Source organism: Meles meles, chromosome 10, assembly GCF_922984935.1.
Source record: "Meles meles chromosome 10, mMelMel3.1 paternal haplotype, whole genome shotgun sequence".
Lineage (NCBI taxonomy): Eukaryota > Metazoa > Chordata > Mammalia > Carnivora > Mustelidae > Meles > Meles meles.
The window spans coordinates 47,745,987-47,767,220 of NC_060075.1; the positions used below are offsets into that span (position 1 = coordinate 47,745,987).

At 44.3% G+C, this 21,234-nt stretch overlaps 1 protein-coding gene across 1 annotated transcript in view; it reads right to left on the reverse strand.

The window, feature by feature from the left end:
• CHN2 (chimerin 2) overlaps positions 1–21,234 on the reverse strand; it is a 304,945-nt gene that overhangs the window by 143,665 nt on the left and 140,046 nt on the right. Inside the window, exon 2 of the mRNA XM_046021506.1 lies at positions 4,482–4,520. Within this exon, the coding sequence (XP_045877462.1) occupies positions 4,482–4,520 (39 nt within the window). The remainder of the gene's footprint in view (positions 1–4,481; positions 4,521–21,234) is intronic.

The following is a 21,234-nucleotide window of genomic DNA, read 5'->3' on the forward strand; positions in this document are numbered from 1 at the left end:
CACAATTCTAAACACAGTGTTTGGTTTAAGGCAAAAACTTAATATGTATTTGCTGAAAGAGCAGTGAACGAATGAATGAACAATCTACCTTAAATAAAATAGGGAGAGAGCTGATTTTAAGGTTCCTATTCCTCTACACTTCTTTCTTTTTTTTTTTTTTAAAGATTTTATTTATTTATTTGAGAGAGTACATGAGCGAGGAGAAGGTCAGAGGGAGAAGCAGACTCCCCGTGGAGCTGGGAGCCCGATGCGGGACTCAAGGATCATGACCTGAGCTGAAGGCAGTCGTCCAACCAACTGAGCCACCCAGGCGTCCCTTCCTCTACCTTTCCTTTTTTTTTTTTTTAATTTTTATTTATTTATTTTTTCAGCGTAATAGTATTTTTTGTTTTTGCATGACACCCAGTGTTCCATGCAATACATGCCCTCCCTATTACCCACCACCTGGTTCCCCCAACCTCCCACCCCCCGCCCCTTCAGAACCCTCAGGTTCTTGGGCCCCTGGGTGGCTCAGTGGGTTAAGCTGCTGCCTTCGGCTCAGGTCATGATCTCAGGGTCCTGGGATCGAGTCCCACATCGGGCTCTCTGCTCAGCAGGGAGCCTGTTTCCCTCTCTCTCTCTCTCTGCCTGCCTCTCTGCCAACTTGTGATCTCTCTCTGCCAAATAAATAAATAAAATATTAAAAAAAAACAACCCTCAGGTTCTTTTTGAGAGTCCATAGTCTCTCATGGTTCACCTCCCCTTCCAAATTCCCTCACCTTCCTCTACATTTCTAAGCCAGGCATTTGTAGTTGCCTCCCCAATGTCCATTTCCATCTTCCCCATTCCAACAGTTCATTTTCCAGTTTTGTGTCTTATATAGGGTTGGTCCCTGATTGGTTCAGGGCGACAGCATATCCCAACCCTTGGACCACAGTGTTGGAGTTAGCAATGGGTAAGGTCAGTCAGCTCTGAGACTCAGTTCTGACACTTCGCTTAAACCATCAGGAAAGTAAACTATCGATACTTGTAATCAAGAGCATTGTAATTAACATTAAACCTGAGAAACCACTATTTAAAGTGGATTATCATCAAGCAGACTAATTTTCTTTTAGGAATAATGTCATAATTGGGACTCATGCCTCACAACTAGAATCTGATATCAAATAAGTCAAAGTTGTGTCTAATAACAGGCAATAAAAGATAAGACATATCTAGACCCTTCTATAAAAATTCAAAATCATAATTCTCAGAATCAAGTCCTATAATATGGTAAAAATGTACTGCCTCTAGCAAATATATGAGAGATTTCAAAGTACCAAATAATCACTAAAGTTTGAAAAAAAAAAAGCATGTGATGGAAAAATGTGGCTTCCATAAATGATATGTTAATGAGCTTGACATCAGTATCTAAAATTATCTTTCAAAGGATGGTTTGTGAACATTTCAAAGGCAAGAGCTTGGTGAGTCCTGAGGTTCAAAATGGATTTAAGAACCAGTTATTTTAAATAAAGCAAATTTCATACTCTGAAATTTTTTGGACATTCAGTTCAGAAAAATCCTACAGTTTTAGTATATTTGGATTTTAAAGATTTTATTTTCTTATTTGACAGAGAGGGAGAGATCAGAAGTAGGCAGAGAGGCAGGCAGAGAGAGAGAGAGAGAGAAGGAAACAGGCTCCCTGCTGAGCAGAGAGCCTGATGCAGGACTCGATCCCAGGACTCTGAGATCATGACCTGAGCTGCTGAGACACCCAGGCGCCCAATATATTTGGATTTTAAAAAGTATCTTCTGAAGCTTGGCAAGACCCTAAGATTCCTTCTCATATTCATCCTTCAAGACCCTCTACAAATTTAAACCTCTTCTATAAAGTCTTCTCTAATCCCAGGAGGTGGAGGAATGCTATATTATTACTAAAAAGCCATTTGCACTTTAAATTAACTGGTTTATATCTGTCTCCCTTACAAGACTATAAACTGGAGGAAAGTATGGATCACAAGTTAGTCATTTTTGACTCCTAATACTTATGCTCTAAAGACCAAATGAAAGGATGACCATCTTGGGAATAAGAGAGTAACATGATCTTGGGAATAATATGGTCAGGTGAGTTTTTAAGTGGCCCAACACCGAAACTCAAATAATTTAGGGGTGCAGGATAGCCAAAAGAGAGTTCTTTCTCAGATGCCCCGTATACCTTTAGGCAATGTGGTTTTGATGCCATGCATGGCGCATCTGGTGGCATACTCCCTTCAGTTTTGGAGTTAGGCATCACCAGAGGGTCCTCAGATACAGCCAGGATGACACTTAGTCAGATGTAATAAAGAGTAATTTCATAAATGCCAATCAGTTTGTATTCAATGGCATTAACTATCCCTTCTGTGTCTGAAGTTGTTTGATTTTAGAGCAAATTAAACACACGCACACACACACAACTTGGTGAGACCCCCAAATCAAACTTAAAACCAATACACAAGGGTGAAATTGACATTGTAAACATGTAATTAGCCATTTGTTTCCTACCTTCTTCAGGACACAGAAGCCCTTTCAAGAGATATATTGGGTGGCCCAAGGCCTCTTAGCGAAAGGCGAAATGAATCTGAGCCAATGCCGTCTTTTTGCTTCAGTAGAGCTCTCTGCGGTGGCACTCACTCAACAAATATTTATTGGCTATTTAATGTATGCAAGGCTGTGTGCAAAGTGGTGTGCAAAGCACAGTGAGTCATGGAACACCCCGAGCCTCTCACTATGGATATTTTGTTGATTTACTGTCAGAGCTCTTCACACTCCATTAGGAAACAAACAAACAAAAACATCCAATTACTAAGTCATTAGCGCTGCCTTTTAAAATGGAAGATCAGAATGCAGAACATTAAATTGGAAGGGCCATCAGAGACCCAGCACAACCCTTTATTTCACAGATGGAAGAACAGACTCATGTAATAAGAATGAGGTTCTTCTATACATGCTGACGTGGGAAGATAAAAGCAAAGTATTTGTGAAGTGAAACAAGCAAGTTGAAGGACACCAAGTACAGCATAAACCCATTTTTTTTTTCAAAAGGGCACAACTGCAAAAATACCTTCATAATACGCATGTGTCTTTTGAACACTTGGAAGACTATGCCTTCCAAAACTGACAGAGGCCAGCCCTGGGGAAGCAGGATAGAGACGCGGAATCCAGGATGGGGGCTGGTTGGTCAACCCTGAAACATTTCACTCTCAGCTTTGTGTATTTTGTGACGTTTCTCTTGTATGCAGCTTTGTATTGCTTTTGTAACACATACGGACATGAGCGAGTATATGTATATATGCGTGTCTGTGTGAATGTAGATATTTATGTACACAATTTTAAGTGGAGGGCCGAATGGGTGGCTCAGTCGGTTAAGCATTCAACTCTTGGAACTGTGATCTCACAGTTCCTGGGACTGAGCCCCATGTAGGGCTCTACGCTCGGTAGGGAGTCCACCTGGGGATTCTGTCCCTCTACTGCCCCCTCCCCCACTTGCACTGGTGCGAATGCTCTCTCTCTCTCTCTCAAATAAGTAAATAAATCTTTAAAAAAAATTTAAGTGGAAGGAAAAACGTCTTAAAAACTTGCGGGCTGTGGGTCAGGCTTGCTTCTGGGTTTCACTCTGCATGCCAGTCCAACGCACTCAGAGATGCAGACCATATGTCAAGTTACCGAACCTCCCTGAGCTGTGGTTTCCTTGTGTGTGGCCGCCGTCGCTTAGGGCTGTGGGGAGAATTTGAGAGCTCAGACACACAGCTGGCACAGCGGCTGGCACGGGGCAGGTCTCACGGGTGGGAGACACAATGGTAACATCGATAACGATGGTACTAATTATTCTTATGATTGCTGTCCAGACCCAGAGCCTGAACGAGAACACATGTCCCCTGGCTGTCAGCACTGCGGGTTTCCCACCTACCCAACTCCTTCCCTCTTTTGCTCTTAGAGAATGACTTGGGCTGATGACAGTAAGGAAGGAGAAAATGAGCTTGATGTGATGACAACTGCCTGCCTCCATGAAGGGAGCTGAATTGCTGACTGACGACCAGTTGGGATCTGTATCTAAGGTGCCACCGTAACGACCATAGTCTTCGCTATCTATTAATATTTTCTGTGGCCAATGTCATATGATATTACAGCTATAGGATGATCAGCTAAGAATGTAATTCATTGGAGGTCACACATTCGCCCTTGCTGGCCGGCTCTGCAAAAAAGAAAAGACCAACTGCAAACCAAGAGGCGGCGAGTCAGAATGTCTCTTTTTTTCTAAGCATTCCTGAAGTGGGTCACAGGCAGCCTGCTCTTGGGGGTCCCGGCCAGCAGAAAAGGCTGTGCGGTCCACTCTGCCTCAAATCTCTCCTTAGTCAAAAAAGAAAGATTTGGGTTTGCAGTGCCGTGATGTGGGATTGCTTGAGTGCATTAAATCAACGGCAAGAATTATTCAAAAGGCAGGCCGACAGAAGACCTCTGAGGAGAGTCTCGTTTCAAATACTCACAGTATGATTTCCATATTGGAGGCTGGTATTCTTCAGCATCTAGAATAAAAAAGAAAAGAAATCAGTCTGTCAGCCTGCACGTCAAACTGTCAACATGTGTGTTCTTTGGAGGAACAACAGTCTGTCAGCAGTACTTGCGTTCTGGTCCCAGGGGGCCCTCTCTGCTCATTTATGGGACAGTTCCAGCCAGGAGGGAGGAAATGCGCAGGGCAACCCTCGCAGACCCAACACCGCTCTCTTCAGATCACTTACCATGACAGAAATCAATTGCTTAACCATTTTCATAGAGCCCAGTAAATCAAAAAAGATTTTTAAAGCAATTAACTTGATTGTACCCTCCAGTAATCCTTTCAAACAGTATTTACTTAACTTGGCATAATAAACATATAATTTATCTCACAGTTCCCCATCAGACCTTTAGCCCATTTATTAAGACTTGAGGGCAAGACGTAAAGTGGCAAGTATGTAATATTGAATCTGGGAAGTTGTGCAACTCCACCGACTGAACTCCTACAATGACTGAGTCTGACAGCAGAGACACTGATGATTCCATTGGAATCACATTATCTCCTTGAATTTACCCCAGTGTGTGACTTGGGAAATTTCTAGAACACGTCTCAGCAATCAGAAGTGTCAGGGTGAAAGAGTGAGAATAAAATGGAAAGGACGAAATTGTGATTCATCAATCTAGAAAACAGACAATGGGAGAAAATCTGCTTGTTCAGTCGATTCAACAATCCCAGTGCTGACAGCTGAATTTATAATTCTGACGGAGTTATTGGAGCCGTCCTGAGCTTGGAGCATAAGGCCTTGGTAAAACGTACTGTAGCTTGTACAGCCAGAGGGGAGAATCCTTTCCCTCTGGAAATCACAGAATGCTGAGCTGGGGGCAACGGTAAGGGTTCTCTAATTCAGCACCTTGATATGAGGGAATTGTTTTCAACACCCTGCACCCCAAAGCATCAGACAGCCATCCTCCCACTGCCCCGCGTCCTGGTGCTACTGTCACATACCACTTCAGTGCCAAGGACCAGATCTTCTCTGACCTCTTGCGCTGAGATAGCTTGAGAATTTTTCCCCTCCCGAGAAACAAAGAGGCTATATGTATAAAAACTAAGACAAGAGCGTTGAACTTCCCCAAATCCTACTTAATTATAGCTGTGTAGCTTAAATTAAATTCTTTCACAATTAATGTCTTGCTCTCTGGAGCCCACCGATCACAGAGGTAACTAAATGCCTCCAAATAGAGTTTCATTCAAATAACTCCATACTCTTAGATCTGTATTGTCGGGAACCTACCAATGCATAAACACCCACACACGTGCACACACAAATACAGTGCGTTAATGATGCTTTGCATTGTTATTCAAACTTAGTTTGCCAATAAAAGTGAAATTCCTTATAGTTCTGCTAAAGTAGAATAGTATCTTCTGTGAGCTTTTAACCCAAACAAGGCCACTAATTTCACCCTATATATGACATAAACCAGTTTTAATGAATTAACAGGAGTATTTGTTTATAGAAAGCATTCAAATAAAATAAATCAAGTTGCCAAGTCCAGAAAAGTCAGGTCTTGTATGTTAACATGTTGATGGCACTTTCGAAAATATTTTTCAAAGAGAAAGATACATACACACAAACCAGACTGCATAGAAATGTAAATTCCTGAGATGTCATCTAAAAAAAGCTATAATGTCTTATTATTTTGGATGAGATTTGTTTTGGGAGGCGAACATAATCCCCATATCAAGACGTGGTCAAGAATGGTCAGTACTGGGGCACCTGGGTTGCCTCTGGTTAAGCCTCTGGTTGCCTCTGGTTAAGCAGAGGCTTAACCCAGTGGGTTAAGCCTCTGCCTTTGGGTCAGGTCATGATCTCAGGGTCCTGGGATCGAGCCCCGCATCGGCCTCTCTGCAGGGAGCCTGCTTCCCCCTCTCTCTCTGCCTGCCTCTCTGCCTACTTGTGGTTGCTCTCTCTGTCAAATAAATAAATAAAATCTTAAAAAAAAAAAAAGAATGATCAGTACCTAGAGTGCAATTTTCGGCACGTTAACGGAAGGTTCCCAAAGACAAGAAGCAGTCTTCCCTACACAGGTTTTAAATGGAGCTCAGATGCTCCTCTTGGCTCTCCTAAGGTCTCCTGTCATTTTAAAAAAGATTTATTTATTTATTTGAGACAGAGAGGGCAGGGGTAGAAGCATCAGGAGAGGGAATGAGAGAATCTTGAGCAGACTCAGTGCTGAGCAGGGAGCCTGCCGATGTGAGACTCAATCCCACCACCTGTGATGATGACCTCAGCTGAAATCAAGAGTTGGACGCTTAACTGACTGAGCCACCAATGTGCCTGAAAGGTCTTCTTAACTGAAGTCAGAAGTTTAGATTAAAGGATCTCTTCCTCCCTGTCCATTACAGTCCTGCTGTTTTGTGGGAAAAAACAACAACAACGAGAATTTTGTTTCATCTGAAACACTGGCCCCTGACTTTATAACTTTCACTTAGGCTCTCCTGCATGCTACAGAAACAATTCACCCCTTTTTAGTTGCTCCTTGTTAGTAATATTACACAGACGTGGAAAAGACCACCTACAGAGACTGGAGATCATGCTTCCCTGCTTAAAATTCTGTAGTGTCTCCCTTCTACATTTGGAATAAGATACACAAACCTCTTACTGTGGCCCGCAAGGTGCCGTGTTATCTGGTCCCTACTGGCTTCTTTGACTTCTTTGCAGACATCTTGCCTTTTTACACATACCCAGACATGCTAACTTTCTCTCTGTTCCCGAAGTGAGCCAAGCTCTCCCATGCCCCCGGCCATCGCCCTTGTGGAGGGCCCGCTGCATCTCTGCATGGCTGACTTTCTCCGTTACGTTTGGCTCGGCTCACATGTCACCCCTCCAGGGCCTTCCCTGACTATCTTGTGTAAAGCAGCCTTCCCCCAGCTCTGGTCACTCTCCTTCATAGCGTTTGTTGCCATCTGAAATTATTTATTGATCTGTTGGCTTGTTATCACAAGGCTCATCCCACTATTAGCCAAACTCCATATAAACAGGCATTTTGCCTTATTCACTTGTGCATCTGCAGCCTCCACAAGGGTGCCTGGCATGTAACAGACACCCAAAAAGCCTGTGTTAAGTAAGGAAACTCTCAAAGTTCGGATTTCACCTCTGATCAATGACCGGCTGAATAACTCGAAGCATGCTGCTTAACTTCAAGAGCCTCCCGCTACTCATCTTTATAAAACAGAAGAAATAAAAGTGCCTACCTCCCAACCTATCTTTTAGGTCACTGTAGGAATTAAAGGAAGTACCAGATTTCAAGTTCATGGGACAACGTCTGGCCAATACCGAGTTCTCGGTGTAGCCCCACTGATGTCCTCATCATGTTGCTGTCAGTGTTATATCACCCCGTCCTGGTTCTCCCCAGGTTGTCTCCCACCCCTAGACCACAGCCTCGACTCTCTCTCTTCTTACCCTGGATCTGGGGCCTGTAATTAAGTTCCAGTGCTGTTGTCATGGAAGGTTTTTCTCTCCCATTAAAGAATTCAAAGTGAGAGGCCATTTGTCATGCTTCAGTGGAACAACTATAATTACCTTGGTCTTAGAGACATGTTTCACAAACCACTAAAGCACAGTTAGGAGACCTCGGTCAAGACACAAGGCACAAAATATTTTTAATATGTTGAAATGCGTCTTTAGCTGCCTCCAACCCTACCCCACCCACGTGCACATTTGCCCCAAGTTCACATAATACTTTTCAAAGCTCTACTTCACACTTGGATATCATGACACTTTTTTTTATCCCCCCCAAACCGGGAATAGGTTTTCTAGGTGATTTTGTTCACCGTCCTCATTTGGCAAATGAGGAAAATGAAACACAGAAGTGATCAAGTGGCTTTCTCAAGGTCATAGAGCGAGAGCAAGGCCCAAGTGAGAGGACAGCAGCAAGCTCTGTCTTCTAAGTTTCCGACACATCAGCCATCCTTGCCAGACACATTCACCCCGTTTACCTGTACTGAATCAGGAAAAAAATATATTGCATAGCAGGTTTGTTACTTCGACTCTTGTAAAGCTTGAAAGACGAAATAAAGAAAAGAAAAAAAAAGAGCTGTATGAAAGATTGACCTCATGTCAAAGGGTGGGCAGCAGTCTATCTGTGTACAGAACCCCATCAAAGAGTTACAGTGAGGGAGGTGTAAGGTACTAGAACTGTGACACCATAAAGCTTAATACTTGTGGAAACTGTATTACTTTGTTAAATGTCTTAGAGAAATGGGTATGATGTAGAAGGAAGGGAGAGGACGTAGAAGGGAAGAAGCTCCATGTTTAAGAAAAAAAAAACTATCACTGAACCCAGAAGACAGTTACACACTTTTAGAAAAGAACAAAGAGGGTCAAAAAGACTTAGAAAATATATTGCTTAAAAATATTGACTAATTGGCATCTGAACTTTAAAAAAGTGTGTAAACTCTTGGACTCGGTGATTCTATCCACGGGAATTCAGCCTAAGGTTGTACATGAACACGTGTACAGGTAAATACATGAACAAGGTGTTCATTGCTGCTTTGTGAACAACAGTGGATCTAACAGTCCAGAAACAGGGAGTGGTTAAATAAATTATCCTATAATAGAGACGTGAAAAGAATGGTGTGGGTCAGAGCTTTGTGGTCAACAACATGGCCTCTGGAGCTAGACTATCTAGGTTCAAAACCTAGTTCTGTCATTTACCAGCAGATTGACCTTAGTCAATTTATCTCATCTCTCTGTGCCTCAATTTTTCTTATCTACAAAATGGGAGTAATAATACTGCCCAACTTACAGCATGTTGTGAGGAGAGCATGGGCTAGTATGTGTGAAATACTTAGTCTGGTGCCTGGCGTGCAGTAACCTCCATGCTTGCTATCATTTTCTCTCTTTAATGACATGGACAAATTATTTATGGTAACATTAAATATGAAATCAAGTTATAAAACAGTCTATTAAATATAGTTCCGGTTTCAGAAAAAAAAATGCACATAGAAATGATCTATAAGACTGTAAACCCAATTATTAAGAGTAGCTATACTTGATAGTGAAAATACAGGTGATTTCTACTTTTCTCTTCATTTGCTCACCTGTGTTTTCTAATTTTCTGATCATATTTTTTGTGTAAAAATTTAAATAAATGAGAAATAAATTCATTGGAGTGCTAGGTGGTTTCTCTATCTCTTTCTCTCTTTTTTAGAGATTTTATTTATTTATTTGTCAGAGAGAAAGAGAGAGAGAAAGAGCGAGTGCACAAGCAGGCAGAGTGGCAGGCATAGGCGGAGAGAGAAGCAGGCTCCCTGCCAAGCAAGTAGCCCGATGTGGGGACTCGATCCCAGGACCCTGGGATCATGACCTGAGCCAAAGGCAGCAGCTTAACCGACTGAGCCACCCAGGCGTCCCTCTATCTCTTTTTTTAAGATTTTATTTTTAGGGGCACCTGGGTGGCTCCATTGGTTAAGTGTTGGACTACTGGTTTTGGTTCAGGTTGTGATCTCATGGGTCGTGATCTCACGGGTCCTGATATCAAGCCCCATGTGGGGCTCCCCGCTGGGCCAGGAGTCTGCCCCTTGCCCCACTCAACTGCATGTCCTCTCTGTCTTTCAGATCAATCAACCAATCAATCAATCACCACCCTGGAAATAAAGTAGAAGTAAAAAGACCCAACAAAAATAATCCTAACAATAACACAGGTAGCGTGTACAGTTTTAGGTCAGGAAGAGTTAAGAGGGAAGGCAAAAGAAAAGAGACAAGGGCTTCTGTAGCAAAAGGCCATGTCCAATCCCCTTGGCCCTCTTTTAAAAATTTTGTGAAATCAACGTTAATGAGCAATTTTAAGCAGGCTGGGAAGCAGATATCTCCTCTCATTAAAGAGGGGGCGGAGGGAGAGAAAAAAAAGATGTAATGCTTAGAAAATGATCAAAATCTTAAAAAAGTAGGTCATAAGACCACTTGCATGAAATAATCTATAAAGAATCCAAACATATTAAATAAAAAGCAAAGCAAAGAAAAGCTGGTTAAAGGGGCCTACGTGCTAAGACTTGAAAGTCATCTCGAAAACCTTCTGTGCTGAAGTAACTCACCCTGAGAAGATGCATTGCCATCCTGAGCTCTGGGGGAAGGACGAAGAATTGTGGTGCCAGGGCATGGAAAGCTTCTCCAGGGCTGAGACCCAAAGGAGAGGACAAGAGGGGCCACGGAGAGCATGCACCATAAAAACTCATCTTTCTCGATCAAAAGCATCACAAAAATAACTTACGATCTCCACTGTTTTTACTGAACTTAAAAGGAATATACACCTACTGTGGAAAAACAGAAAAATTCCAACAATTGAAAAATGTCTATTTTAGAAAGCCACCTACCAGAAAGTACCATCGATCAATTAATGCAACTCTGCCTAGATTTTGTCCTATAAATGGCTGGAATAAAAATTTTTTTTAAATGGTCTTCTATCACATACACTCTTCTGCAATTTGCTTTTAAATTTCATGATATTCCTTAGGCATCATTCCACATCAGTATACAGAGATCTGTATTGGCATTTTTTTTTTTTTTTTTACCTGTGGCTCGGTCTTCTACTCTATGAGTAATACTCAAATGCATTTGATTCATTTATAATAGTTTCCAAAGGATGAACATTTAGGCTACTTTTAATTTTCCATTACTAAAAAGAAAGCTGCAATGATATGTTAAATCCTGGGTAAAAGGTCTCTGTATTTTTTGCTTCAAAAGCTGTTAATATAGCCTTCTATGGGGCACCTGGGTGGCTCAGTTGGTTACGTGTCAGACTCTTGGTTTTGGCTCAGGTCATGATCTCAGGGTCATGAGATCAAGGCCAGTGTTGGGCTCTGTGCTCAGCTTGGAGGCTGTTTAAGATTCTCTCTCTCTCTCTCCCTCTGCCACGCCCCCTGCTCGCTCGCGCTCTCTCTCTCTCTCTCTCTTGCTCTCTTTTATGAGTAAATTTTAAGAACTGGCCTTCCAATGTTGTATCAGTTGGAACTCTCAGCAACATGTGAATGAATGCCTGTATCCCCACACCTTCACCAACACTGTCTATCACCAATATACGTTTTAATTTTTGTGCATTTAAGACTCAATGAGAAAATACACAGATAAGCCTAAGTATGCATTTGTAGGAAAGCAAATGGAAGCATGGAACATTCCTGAGAGTGAACCTGTGGAAACATATGGCCATGGAGTGAGGTGGAAACACATTAATCTCATTCATTTTGGTAGCTGCAGTTGGAAGGCTCTATTCTTCCAGGCCTTTTCAGCTCCAGAAAGATGTCGACTTGATGCAATCACCTGAGGAGCAAGTGTAAAGGAATTTGGGGACTGATTAATGAAGAAAATTTAGAGAACGCCATGTGCTACACTCGAGTAAGTGACAACTAAGGAGGAAACCCTTGTAAACCTCAAGAAGAGCCAGATTCCTTCGGCAGGCTCAGTGGTGTGTGACCAGATCAACAGAAAAACACATGTGGGGCCTCTGGAAAATGCGAGCAGTGAAAGATTCACCAATTTAGAGAATGATCTCCCAGGAATGTTGGAGAGGACCCATCCTTAAGAATCCTTCAAGCAAAGCTGCATAAATTACTGTATGGGGGCAGAGGGGGCATCATTGGGAATAGAGGGCCATCCCCTCTCCCAGAAGAGCCAGGTCTCAGCCGTTGCTCTTGATTTCTTGATACACACATTTGCAAGTAGGCTACAAGTAGGGAGCATCTTCCAGGGAAGTTGGGTGGAAAAGAGCTTTCTCAATCAGACATGGGAAAGCCTCACAATGAGATCAACAGTTCAGTATTTGCTGGGTGATTAGTTTAATGGGCCCAGAATGGGTTGGGATCCAAATGAAATTGAGCAATGATAGGATGAGCAGGATGTCACATTTGTGCCCACCTTTCAAAATGCCCCCGACAGGCACATCATGCCCAAAACCTTGGGTCTTCAGAAGTTCTGTGGAAGCCAGAGCATGCAGCCTGTGGCTGTGGTTTTGTCAGGCCATTGCGGGCAAACAGGGCCACACCTGAGCTGTGTAATGACCTGGAGATCGTCCTAACTGGAAATGTGGAGGAGCTGTCTTTCAGATAGCTTTCTCGCTGTCACACTGCCTAGGGAATACAGAAACAAGTGTTCTAATGCTTGCCACCTCTACAGGCTCCCTGCACTCCCCTGAGAAATTGGACATCCAGGTATTCGCTTTGAAAACTGCTGCCTGGGCAAAAAATGAAGGCCTGGTCTGCATCTCACTGTGGATTGTACGTCAGGGATTTTTGTCACTGATTTAGTCCTACTTGCAGAGAATAATTAATAAGACAAATTCTTGAAACTAAAAGAAAGTAGTAAGTTAATAAGACAAATTCCAGACATTTGGCTGGGCCCCAAGGACAAGGCTAAGCTGAGGTTTTTCTGAAGATGATGAAGCTACTGAGGGCCTTGGGCTGGAGTCTGTGGTCACTAGAGGGCACTGAGGCCACGCAGAGCTTCAGTTCTGGGCCAATGTTCTGTATGCAGAGCAAGGTGAGTGTCTTCCATTCAACAGGTATTTACTGAATACAAATAGTGAGCCAGACCCTGGGGACACCTCAGTGAATGAAGCAAGTAGGCTTCTGGAGCTCTGCAGGATCTGGCCCCTGGCCACCTCTCCCCGGTCATTGTTTCTCTCTCCTCTGGCTCACTATGCCTCAGCTATTCTGGCCTTTCTTTTCATCCTTGAATCCATCAAGATCATTGCCCTCTTAGAGATCTGCACAGTTTCTTCCCTCTGATTTCCACATGGCCGGCCTCATTATCATCTGGATCTCAGCTTCAATGTCCTGGCTCCTTGGAGATGTCTTCCTGGACCATCTTATCTAAAGCTGACTTTCAGAGAGCCTCTGGTTCTTTGCAGTCTTTTTACCATCTGAACCATTTTTACTATGTGCTTATTTCTTTGTTCAGACAGACAGTACTATGAGAGCAAGAGGCTCATTTCTCTTGTTCTCTGATGCCTGGGTCACCATTAGCTTATTGAGTACCTTTTGTGAATTAGAAAAAGGTACCCTTTCAAGCAGGCTTGGTGATGGCTTGGCAGTTGGACGGCACCTTTGTGTGAGAAGATGCTTCTTCTGGGAGACAGAGCCCTGAACCAGAGCACATGACCCGGTGATGGGAGTCCAAGCTGGGTTCAGCCCCAACTCATCTCAGCTGGGCATAGACAGCACAACAGGAATGGCCCTAAATGTTGTATCCCAGGGTATACAGATGCTCAACAAAGAGTGGATGAGTGAAAGACAGACATTGTTCCCTGACTCAAAACTCACATTCCGTTAAGGGATACAAACAAATAGACACAATCTTCCAGCAAGAGGTTGTATAGGAGGAGTGTCTATGGCAGAAGCTCCCAACCTTTGGAAGCTGAGTGGAGCTAGGACAGTAAGGCCCTTCCCATGCCTTGGCCAATACCCGTGGCCTTGAGCATCCCTGTTCTGGGATCCTTCAAGAGTAGTCCCAGGGCAGTAGAGTTTAATCAAGGCTTATAGGCTCCAAAGACTGAGAGAAGCATAACTAACTGTTGGTACCATAGCAAATTACACCTAGTCCAAGAGATGCTCTATCATCCAGACATCTACTACAAGAGCCAATGGCAAGGAGTTTCGTTGTGAACAAATGAGCTCATGGAGTATGACTCACAGACCAAGGTATGGCCTGGAAGGACCAGAGGCAAAAAAAGAACATGGCATGGACAGCTAGAAGTGGTTCAGCCTGTTAGCTGAAACACAGGGACTATGGGGTGTGTGAGTGTGTGTGTCTGTGTGTTTCTGTGTATATATGTAGGGTTCAAAGTAGCTAGGAATTAGAGAGATAAGTATGTGCCAGGTAATTAAGGGTTTTTAAACCATGCTAAGGGCTTACCTTTGTTTTAGAGGGAAAGGGAAATAAAAGCAGGCAGAACACAGCACCCAGTTTGTACTTTCATAAGATGACTCCAGTTACAGTGTGACACAGGTCCGGGCAAAGAGAAGATGGAAGGGAGGGAAGATAAGGGGGGAAATGAGGGAGCTGGGCAGCAACCTGGGCAGGTGCCACTAGTGGTCTGAACTCAAGTGGTGACAGGGGAGATGCAGAAAATAGGGTGGATTCAAAAGGTGTTGAGAAGGTAGACTCCACAGGACTTGGTGATGAACTGGTTGTGGACAGAGAAGGAAAGGAGAGAAGAATCACACTGGCCTTGAGCAGAAGAAGACAAATGGTTTTGGCATAAGCAACTGGACGGAGAGTGATGCCATTCACAGAAATAGGGCAGACCAGAGAAGAAGCAGGCCTGGCAGGTGGCAATGCACTTGGCTTTTTCCTGTTGGAAAGAGATGCCCATGGGACAGCCAAGTGAACATATCTAGGAGGCTTGGAGTTCAGAAGAGAGAACTGAGCTGGTGATCTAGAAATGGAAGCCCCAACACGCAGATGGCTGCTGTGGCCATTAAAGTAGATGACATGACCTCGGATACACATTCAGAGTGAGGACTGAAGGCGCTTGACAGACCCCCATGGAGCACCAACAGTTAAAGCTTGAGAGGAAGAGGGGACTGACCAGAGACCAGAGAGATAAGGGGAGAAGCCATGAGATGGGCTGGCATGAAAGACAAGGCCAGAGACACTTAGAAAGGGAGAAGTGGCCAGTCGTGTCAGAAGGTGTTTGAGTGAGATAAGCATGAGGACTCACTGCTTCAGCAACAAGGGGGTTTCGGAGGACGGTGCAACGCAGTGTGGGTGGGTGCGATGGGGTAAGTGCATGTGAGTTGTTAAATAGAATTTGTGAGTATGCACAGCTCTTCTGGGAGGTATGGCCATGAGATGGAGGTGAATAGCTCCCTCCAGTAAGGGGGTGGGCAGAGGGCCAGGGGAAGTGAAAGACACAGGAGCTGTAATTTGAGTATCATTGGATATCACCGTCATTTACTTCTTGCCAAACAACTCGCTTGCCCGGGTCATCTTCTCCCTTGGCGCCCTCTCTCCCTACTTCCTTGCCCAAAGTTTCTACTACATGCAGGTTCCTCCAGGCAGGATGGAGCAGCTTTCTTAGTGGATAATTTCCCCCTTTATCATTCCTCCTCTGCTATTTCTTTAGAGACCACCGCACACCCACTACCTCCTTTCAGCCTAGAGGCCTGTCTCTCCTCCAACAGCCCCTGCCCCCACATTCTCCCTTCCAGCATCTGCCTGCCTCTTTACAAATTCTTTTCATCAGAGGAATTTCTTCTTGGCTCTCCTCCAGAAGCCCTTTTGGGCATTCATTTATTCAGCCAACAAATATTTACCTAGAGCTTACAGCCTACTTGGCACAAAGCACTACAGTAGACACTGGTGGAGCTATGAAGGCAAGATGCAGAATCCAACCACAAGCAATCAGTTAGGAGGTGAAATAAACACATCACTTCATTCATTCAGTCACCAAGCATGAAGTGCCCGCCTGCTGGGTGTCCGGCTCCTGGCCACATGTGCGCGTGACCACAGCACAAGGTAGAAAAGTGACACATTATATAGCAAGGTCAGACTGACAAGTGCTGTTGGAATGAACGGGGAAGAGGGATTATTGTCAGTCATCTCTTGACAATTCTTTTTTTTTTAAATATTTTATTTATTTATTGGACAGAGAGAGAGAGTGCACAGGTAGACAGAGCAGCAGGCAGAGGGAGAAGGAGAAGCAGACTTCCCGACAAGCAGGGGGCCTGACGTGGGACTCGATTCCAGATGACCTGAGCCAAAGGCAGAAACTTAACTGACTGAGCCACACAGGAACCCTCTTGACAATTATTCTTATATGCATCTCCTTCCTGAAGGAGGCATGTCTTCTTCCTTACAGAAGACTAGTCAGCTGTACCTCCAGCCAGCTCTACTCCTACCATTTAGAGGAGAAACTTTCTTCTCCTGTTGTAATACTATCTTTTCTGAGTTCACTGTGGGCACTGGTGTCTCTTTGGATAGTTGGTGGTCATGGCAGTGATAGACTAAATTCTCATGAAAGCAGCTCGCACATCATGGTCCTGGCAATGAATGTCAAGACTGGCTAGGAAAGAAAGATTTCTTGGCCATATTATACTCAGAGTCAAAGAGAGGACGTCCTAGTGCAGAGACAGAAGAGGAAGAAAGGTCTTCTACCAACCCTGGAAAGGAATCTGTAAGTGCCTGGTACATTCCAGATTCTGAGGTGGGTCCCGTATATGCCTTCTCTCAAATCTTCACAATTTTCCCGAATCATCTCTCCACACGTTCCCTATCTATCTACCCATCCACCCATCTATCCATCCATCCTTTCAGCAAACACTTATGTGCCAGGCGCTGTGTTGCGGGATGAAGACGCCGCCATGAGCAAGGCAAGCCTAGTCCCTGTTTCCGAGGTGCCTTCAGTCCAGCACTGAAGGCAAACGTTAAACAAGTCATTAAAGTAAACTATGGAAAGTGGTATAATAGAGAAAACCTCAACACTCTCAGTTTCCTGGGTGATGTGCCGTGCTCCCCCATGAGTCTTAGTTCTCTCGTTTGGAAAGATAGAGATTGGGCTAGAAAGCCCTCCAGGCTCTCCTGGTGGACAGCCCCAGGACTCCCTATGTTCTCAGTCATGAAGCGGCTGCCATGTTGCCACCCTGGCTTCTCTGATCAGAGCTGTTCAGTTGACCTGGAGGTCAAAATCTAGATCCCGGGAAACTGGAGGACCCTTCATGTGGCACAGAACAAACCCTTCACATGCCTTGTATAGGTGGTGAGGAATAGTCTAGAGCAGCCTCTGCTTTATGCCCCAATATACCAGGTCAGTGGGGGAGGGGGGCTCCTTCACTCCTGGCCTGGGAAGGTCCCTCAGTAAGTGAATCCCTGGCCTCTGTCTGGGTCTGTATTGTGTCCTGGGGAGATGGAAGTGATTTGTCTCTTGGCTTTGTGCCAGTGCTTGGGAGCACTCCCTTGCAGGTGGAGGGCTGCCTTGCGGGTGTTCTGGCTCTGTAGCACCTGGGGACCGGTAAGCCTGCTAAATGCTGGGGTTCCGTGGTTAGCAAGCCCACCAGCTAACGACCTTCCTGTCTGCCCTTGGTAAAAGAGGTGACATTTTAGCCCATGTCTATTTTTTTTTCTGCTTGTTTATAAGAGGACTTCTAGATAACGGGCCTCAAGCAACCTGCAACGGAAGGCAGCCTCCATTTTCTTTTTTTTTTTTTTAAGATTTTATTTATTTATTTATTTGACAGAGAGATATCACAAGTAGACAGAGAGGCAGGCAGAGAGAGAGAGAGGGAAGTAGGCTCGCCGCCGAGCAGAGAGCCCGATGCGGAACTCGATCCCAGGACCCTGAGATCATGACCTGAGCCGAAGGCAGCGGCTTAACCCACTGAGCCACCCAGGCGCCCCGGCAGCCTCCATTTTCTTAATGAGCAGATATCCCCAAAAGTTTCTGAATATTTGCCCTTGTAAAGATAGCAATGCAATTATCAGGTGTCTACTTGTAATATTTAATTCATTCATTTGATAACACATGTGTATTTGAAATCAGGTACAACACAATCCACCAATTGAGTGGTACTGCTTTTAATCAATTCACGTTTCATGGAACAATAATTTAAATTTTCCACGTGGATCTTTGGCACTTTGTGAGTCACCTAAACGTTTTTTCCCAAAGCACATCATACGGTTTTCTCATTAGCCTTTTTAGAGTAAACACTGCGAGAGTCCATGCAGGCTGCTGCCCCTGGACGGCTTCTTGGCCCATCCACACGCTCCTGTGACATGCGAGCAGCTAGCTGGCTTTCCATTCATCCTGCAGGTGGTCTCCACGACACACCCACTGGGCCACACTGCCTTTTAAAGTAATCTTTAAAAAGTCTGTGGTTGGAAAATAGGAAGGTGCTAACAGGAATGAGGTGATGGGTCTGGAAACCTCTCTAAGATGTTATATTTGAAAGCCAGCACCATGGGGCCAGGGCCCAAGCCTTCCCTGGAAGAAACTGTCCCAGGAGGAGAGCTGGGCTCTGAGGGTCAGGAGGGGCAGGGAGATCTAGTTTTCACTGTATACCCTTTTATATCTATGGGGTTAACAAGAAAAAGAAAAATCTTTTAAAAGGTTTATGTATGATTACATTTAACATCCGTAATTTTGTCTGTATCTGGGGCAAATTTCTTAGCTTCCTTTTAATTTAATTTAATTTTTTTTTAAGATTTTTATTTATTTATTTGTCACAGAGAGAGAGAGCACAGGCAGAGTGGCAGGCAGAGGCAGAGGCAGAAGCAGGCTCCCCCTTGAGCAAGGAGCCCGATGTGGAACTCGATCCCAGGACGCTGGGATCATGACCTGTGCCGAAGGCAGGTGCTTAACCAACTGAGCCACCCAGGCGTCCCTTAGCCTCCGTTTTAAAAAAGATTTCATTAAGTGACCTCTATAAGGGGGTAAAACTATCATTGATTATTGTAATTTCAGGTCTGTATGTCTTTTCCAGAAAGTAGGTAGGTGTTCAAGATAAAGGAATTGAGAGAGAAACCCTATAATATGAGAGATTTGGTATAAAATAAAATTTCAGATGACACTCTCCTTTCTGAGGGATAATTTTGGGGATATATCATAAATATAGACATAGATGTTTTAACCACTATTGAAAGGCTTTCTTTATACTATGTTCTTGCATGTTTCATGTATGGTCTTATTTTATATTCATAACAAGCTTTTAAAATGGATATTATTAGTCTCACTGTATTGGTGAATAAACAGAACCGCAAGGATGCCCAGAGTCACAGGGTTATAGGTAGTAGAACTGAATAGTCATACCTAGGTTTGTTCAACTCTGAAAACCATACTTTTTCCACTACAGAGTCCTGCTTCTTCTACTGAGCCCTGCTACATTCTGGGCCTTCATAAATATTGTTAACATAGGATTTCTCAACAGCACTGAAAGATGGGTGTTACTATCCCATTTTACGGATAACGGAATCTGAGGACCAAAGGAGGGCTGTACCTTGCCCAAAGTCGGCCAACTTCTCTGTACTGCATAAAAAGAATACAATGTGCTCCCAGTGGTCATCTTGGGAAGGCTGACCTACCTTATTTCACCATAAGAATTAAATACATTCGCTTCACAATGTTAAACCTGTTTACTTAGGCCTAAGATTCTATTAATTCTGCCTTCATGTATAACCAGTGCAAACTCTACCTGTTCCTGTCAGCCGAACAAAAATAGATGAGGCCCAGTCAGGTTGTTTCTCGGGGCTGTCGCTGGGTTGACTGATACTTGAGGCCTCCTGAGAACCAGAACTTCAAGCCTTGCTTTTCTCCTGGGTCTCAGTGCTCTGTGGTTTCTTATCACTTGCTTTAAAAGCAACGTCTTACAGAGAAAATATTTCTACAGATCCCAAACACACACACACACACACACACACACACACACACACACACACACACACACCCCAATCAGACATCGCACCAGCCACACCACAAAGCAACAGACACAATGCAGGAAGTGCAACAGTGGTGCACAGGAAGGAGAAACCAGAGCGAACTCTCCACCATCGAACCCATCCTTTCCGACCTGCAAGAGACTGATTTAGAGCCCACCATCAAGCTCTGCATGCGCGTGCACTGATCATGTGTAAGCCAAGGGCCTGAACCAACGTGGGCAGGAAGAAAGCCTTCCTGCTGCAGCTGAGCCAGGGCGGGTGACTGCATGGGCGGGACGACAAGGAAAGGGTTAAGAATAAGACAAACAACAAGTGGTCCCCGGGAGCTCTAAAGGAGAAAGTGTTTACATGACAGAACAGAGCAAGAAGAATAGAACCCCCCTTCCTGTGCCCCGCTGTTATCTTCTATCTTCGCCTTGCTTGTCTTCATAGCACTTGGTACAGCCATACCGTGTACTGGCGGGAGAGTCATATCCTCTGGCTGTTTGCACAGCGGCACGTTTGTCTTCCTAATCACAGTATGTGAAAGTTCCTGCTTCTACTACCAGAATCAGAAACCAGATATTAAAAAAAAAATCTTTCCTTAATATTATCCTCCTGTCCAAGGCTGTCTGTACTTGCCGCCTCTGTTTATCTACTTCCAGCAGCCTTGTTCTAAGGAGGAATTGTCTGTTTGCACACGTGTGGCTTTAGAAAAGATCATCTGTCAATTCGCTAATGTGTCCGGGTAACACATGTTTACCTGGCACTGTGTTCCCGGGCCCAGGCTAGGTGCTGGGCACGTGTAGATGAGTAAGACAAATTTCTTTCCCTCCAGCAGCCCCCACTTCTAGATGGAAGAGAATGGAATGGTGTCTAGAGGAAGGATGTGTGCAAGTGCCAACAGTACCCAAAGGAAGAGCCAGGCCCTTGGCAGCGGGGAGTGAAGGTGATGAGGAGGACTTCACAGGGAAGACCATGCTGGAGCTGAGTGGTGAAGGATGCGTAGGAGTTTGCTGGACTCTGTGTTAATGTGGAAGGCGAGGAAGGTAGAGATAAAAGGGAACAATTGGGATATTGATTTCACCTCAGGCCTCCTGAGAAGGAAGGAGACTTTTGGGCTCATATGGTGAGTGTTTCTGACAAAAGAATGTTTTCTAACAAAGGCTAGTTAATCATTTCCACGGGGAGTTTGTGCCTTAACAAAAGCCATCTTTCCCTGCCTATAAGGCATAGGCAAACACAAGAGGGACTGGCAGGCTTTGAATGCAAAGGCTGCTTGCAATCTGTGAAGGGGCAAGGAAAGGGTCACAGGAAGATTCTTCAAAGACAACCTGTCTCCCTT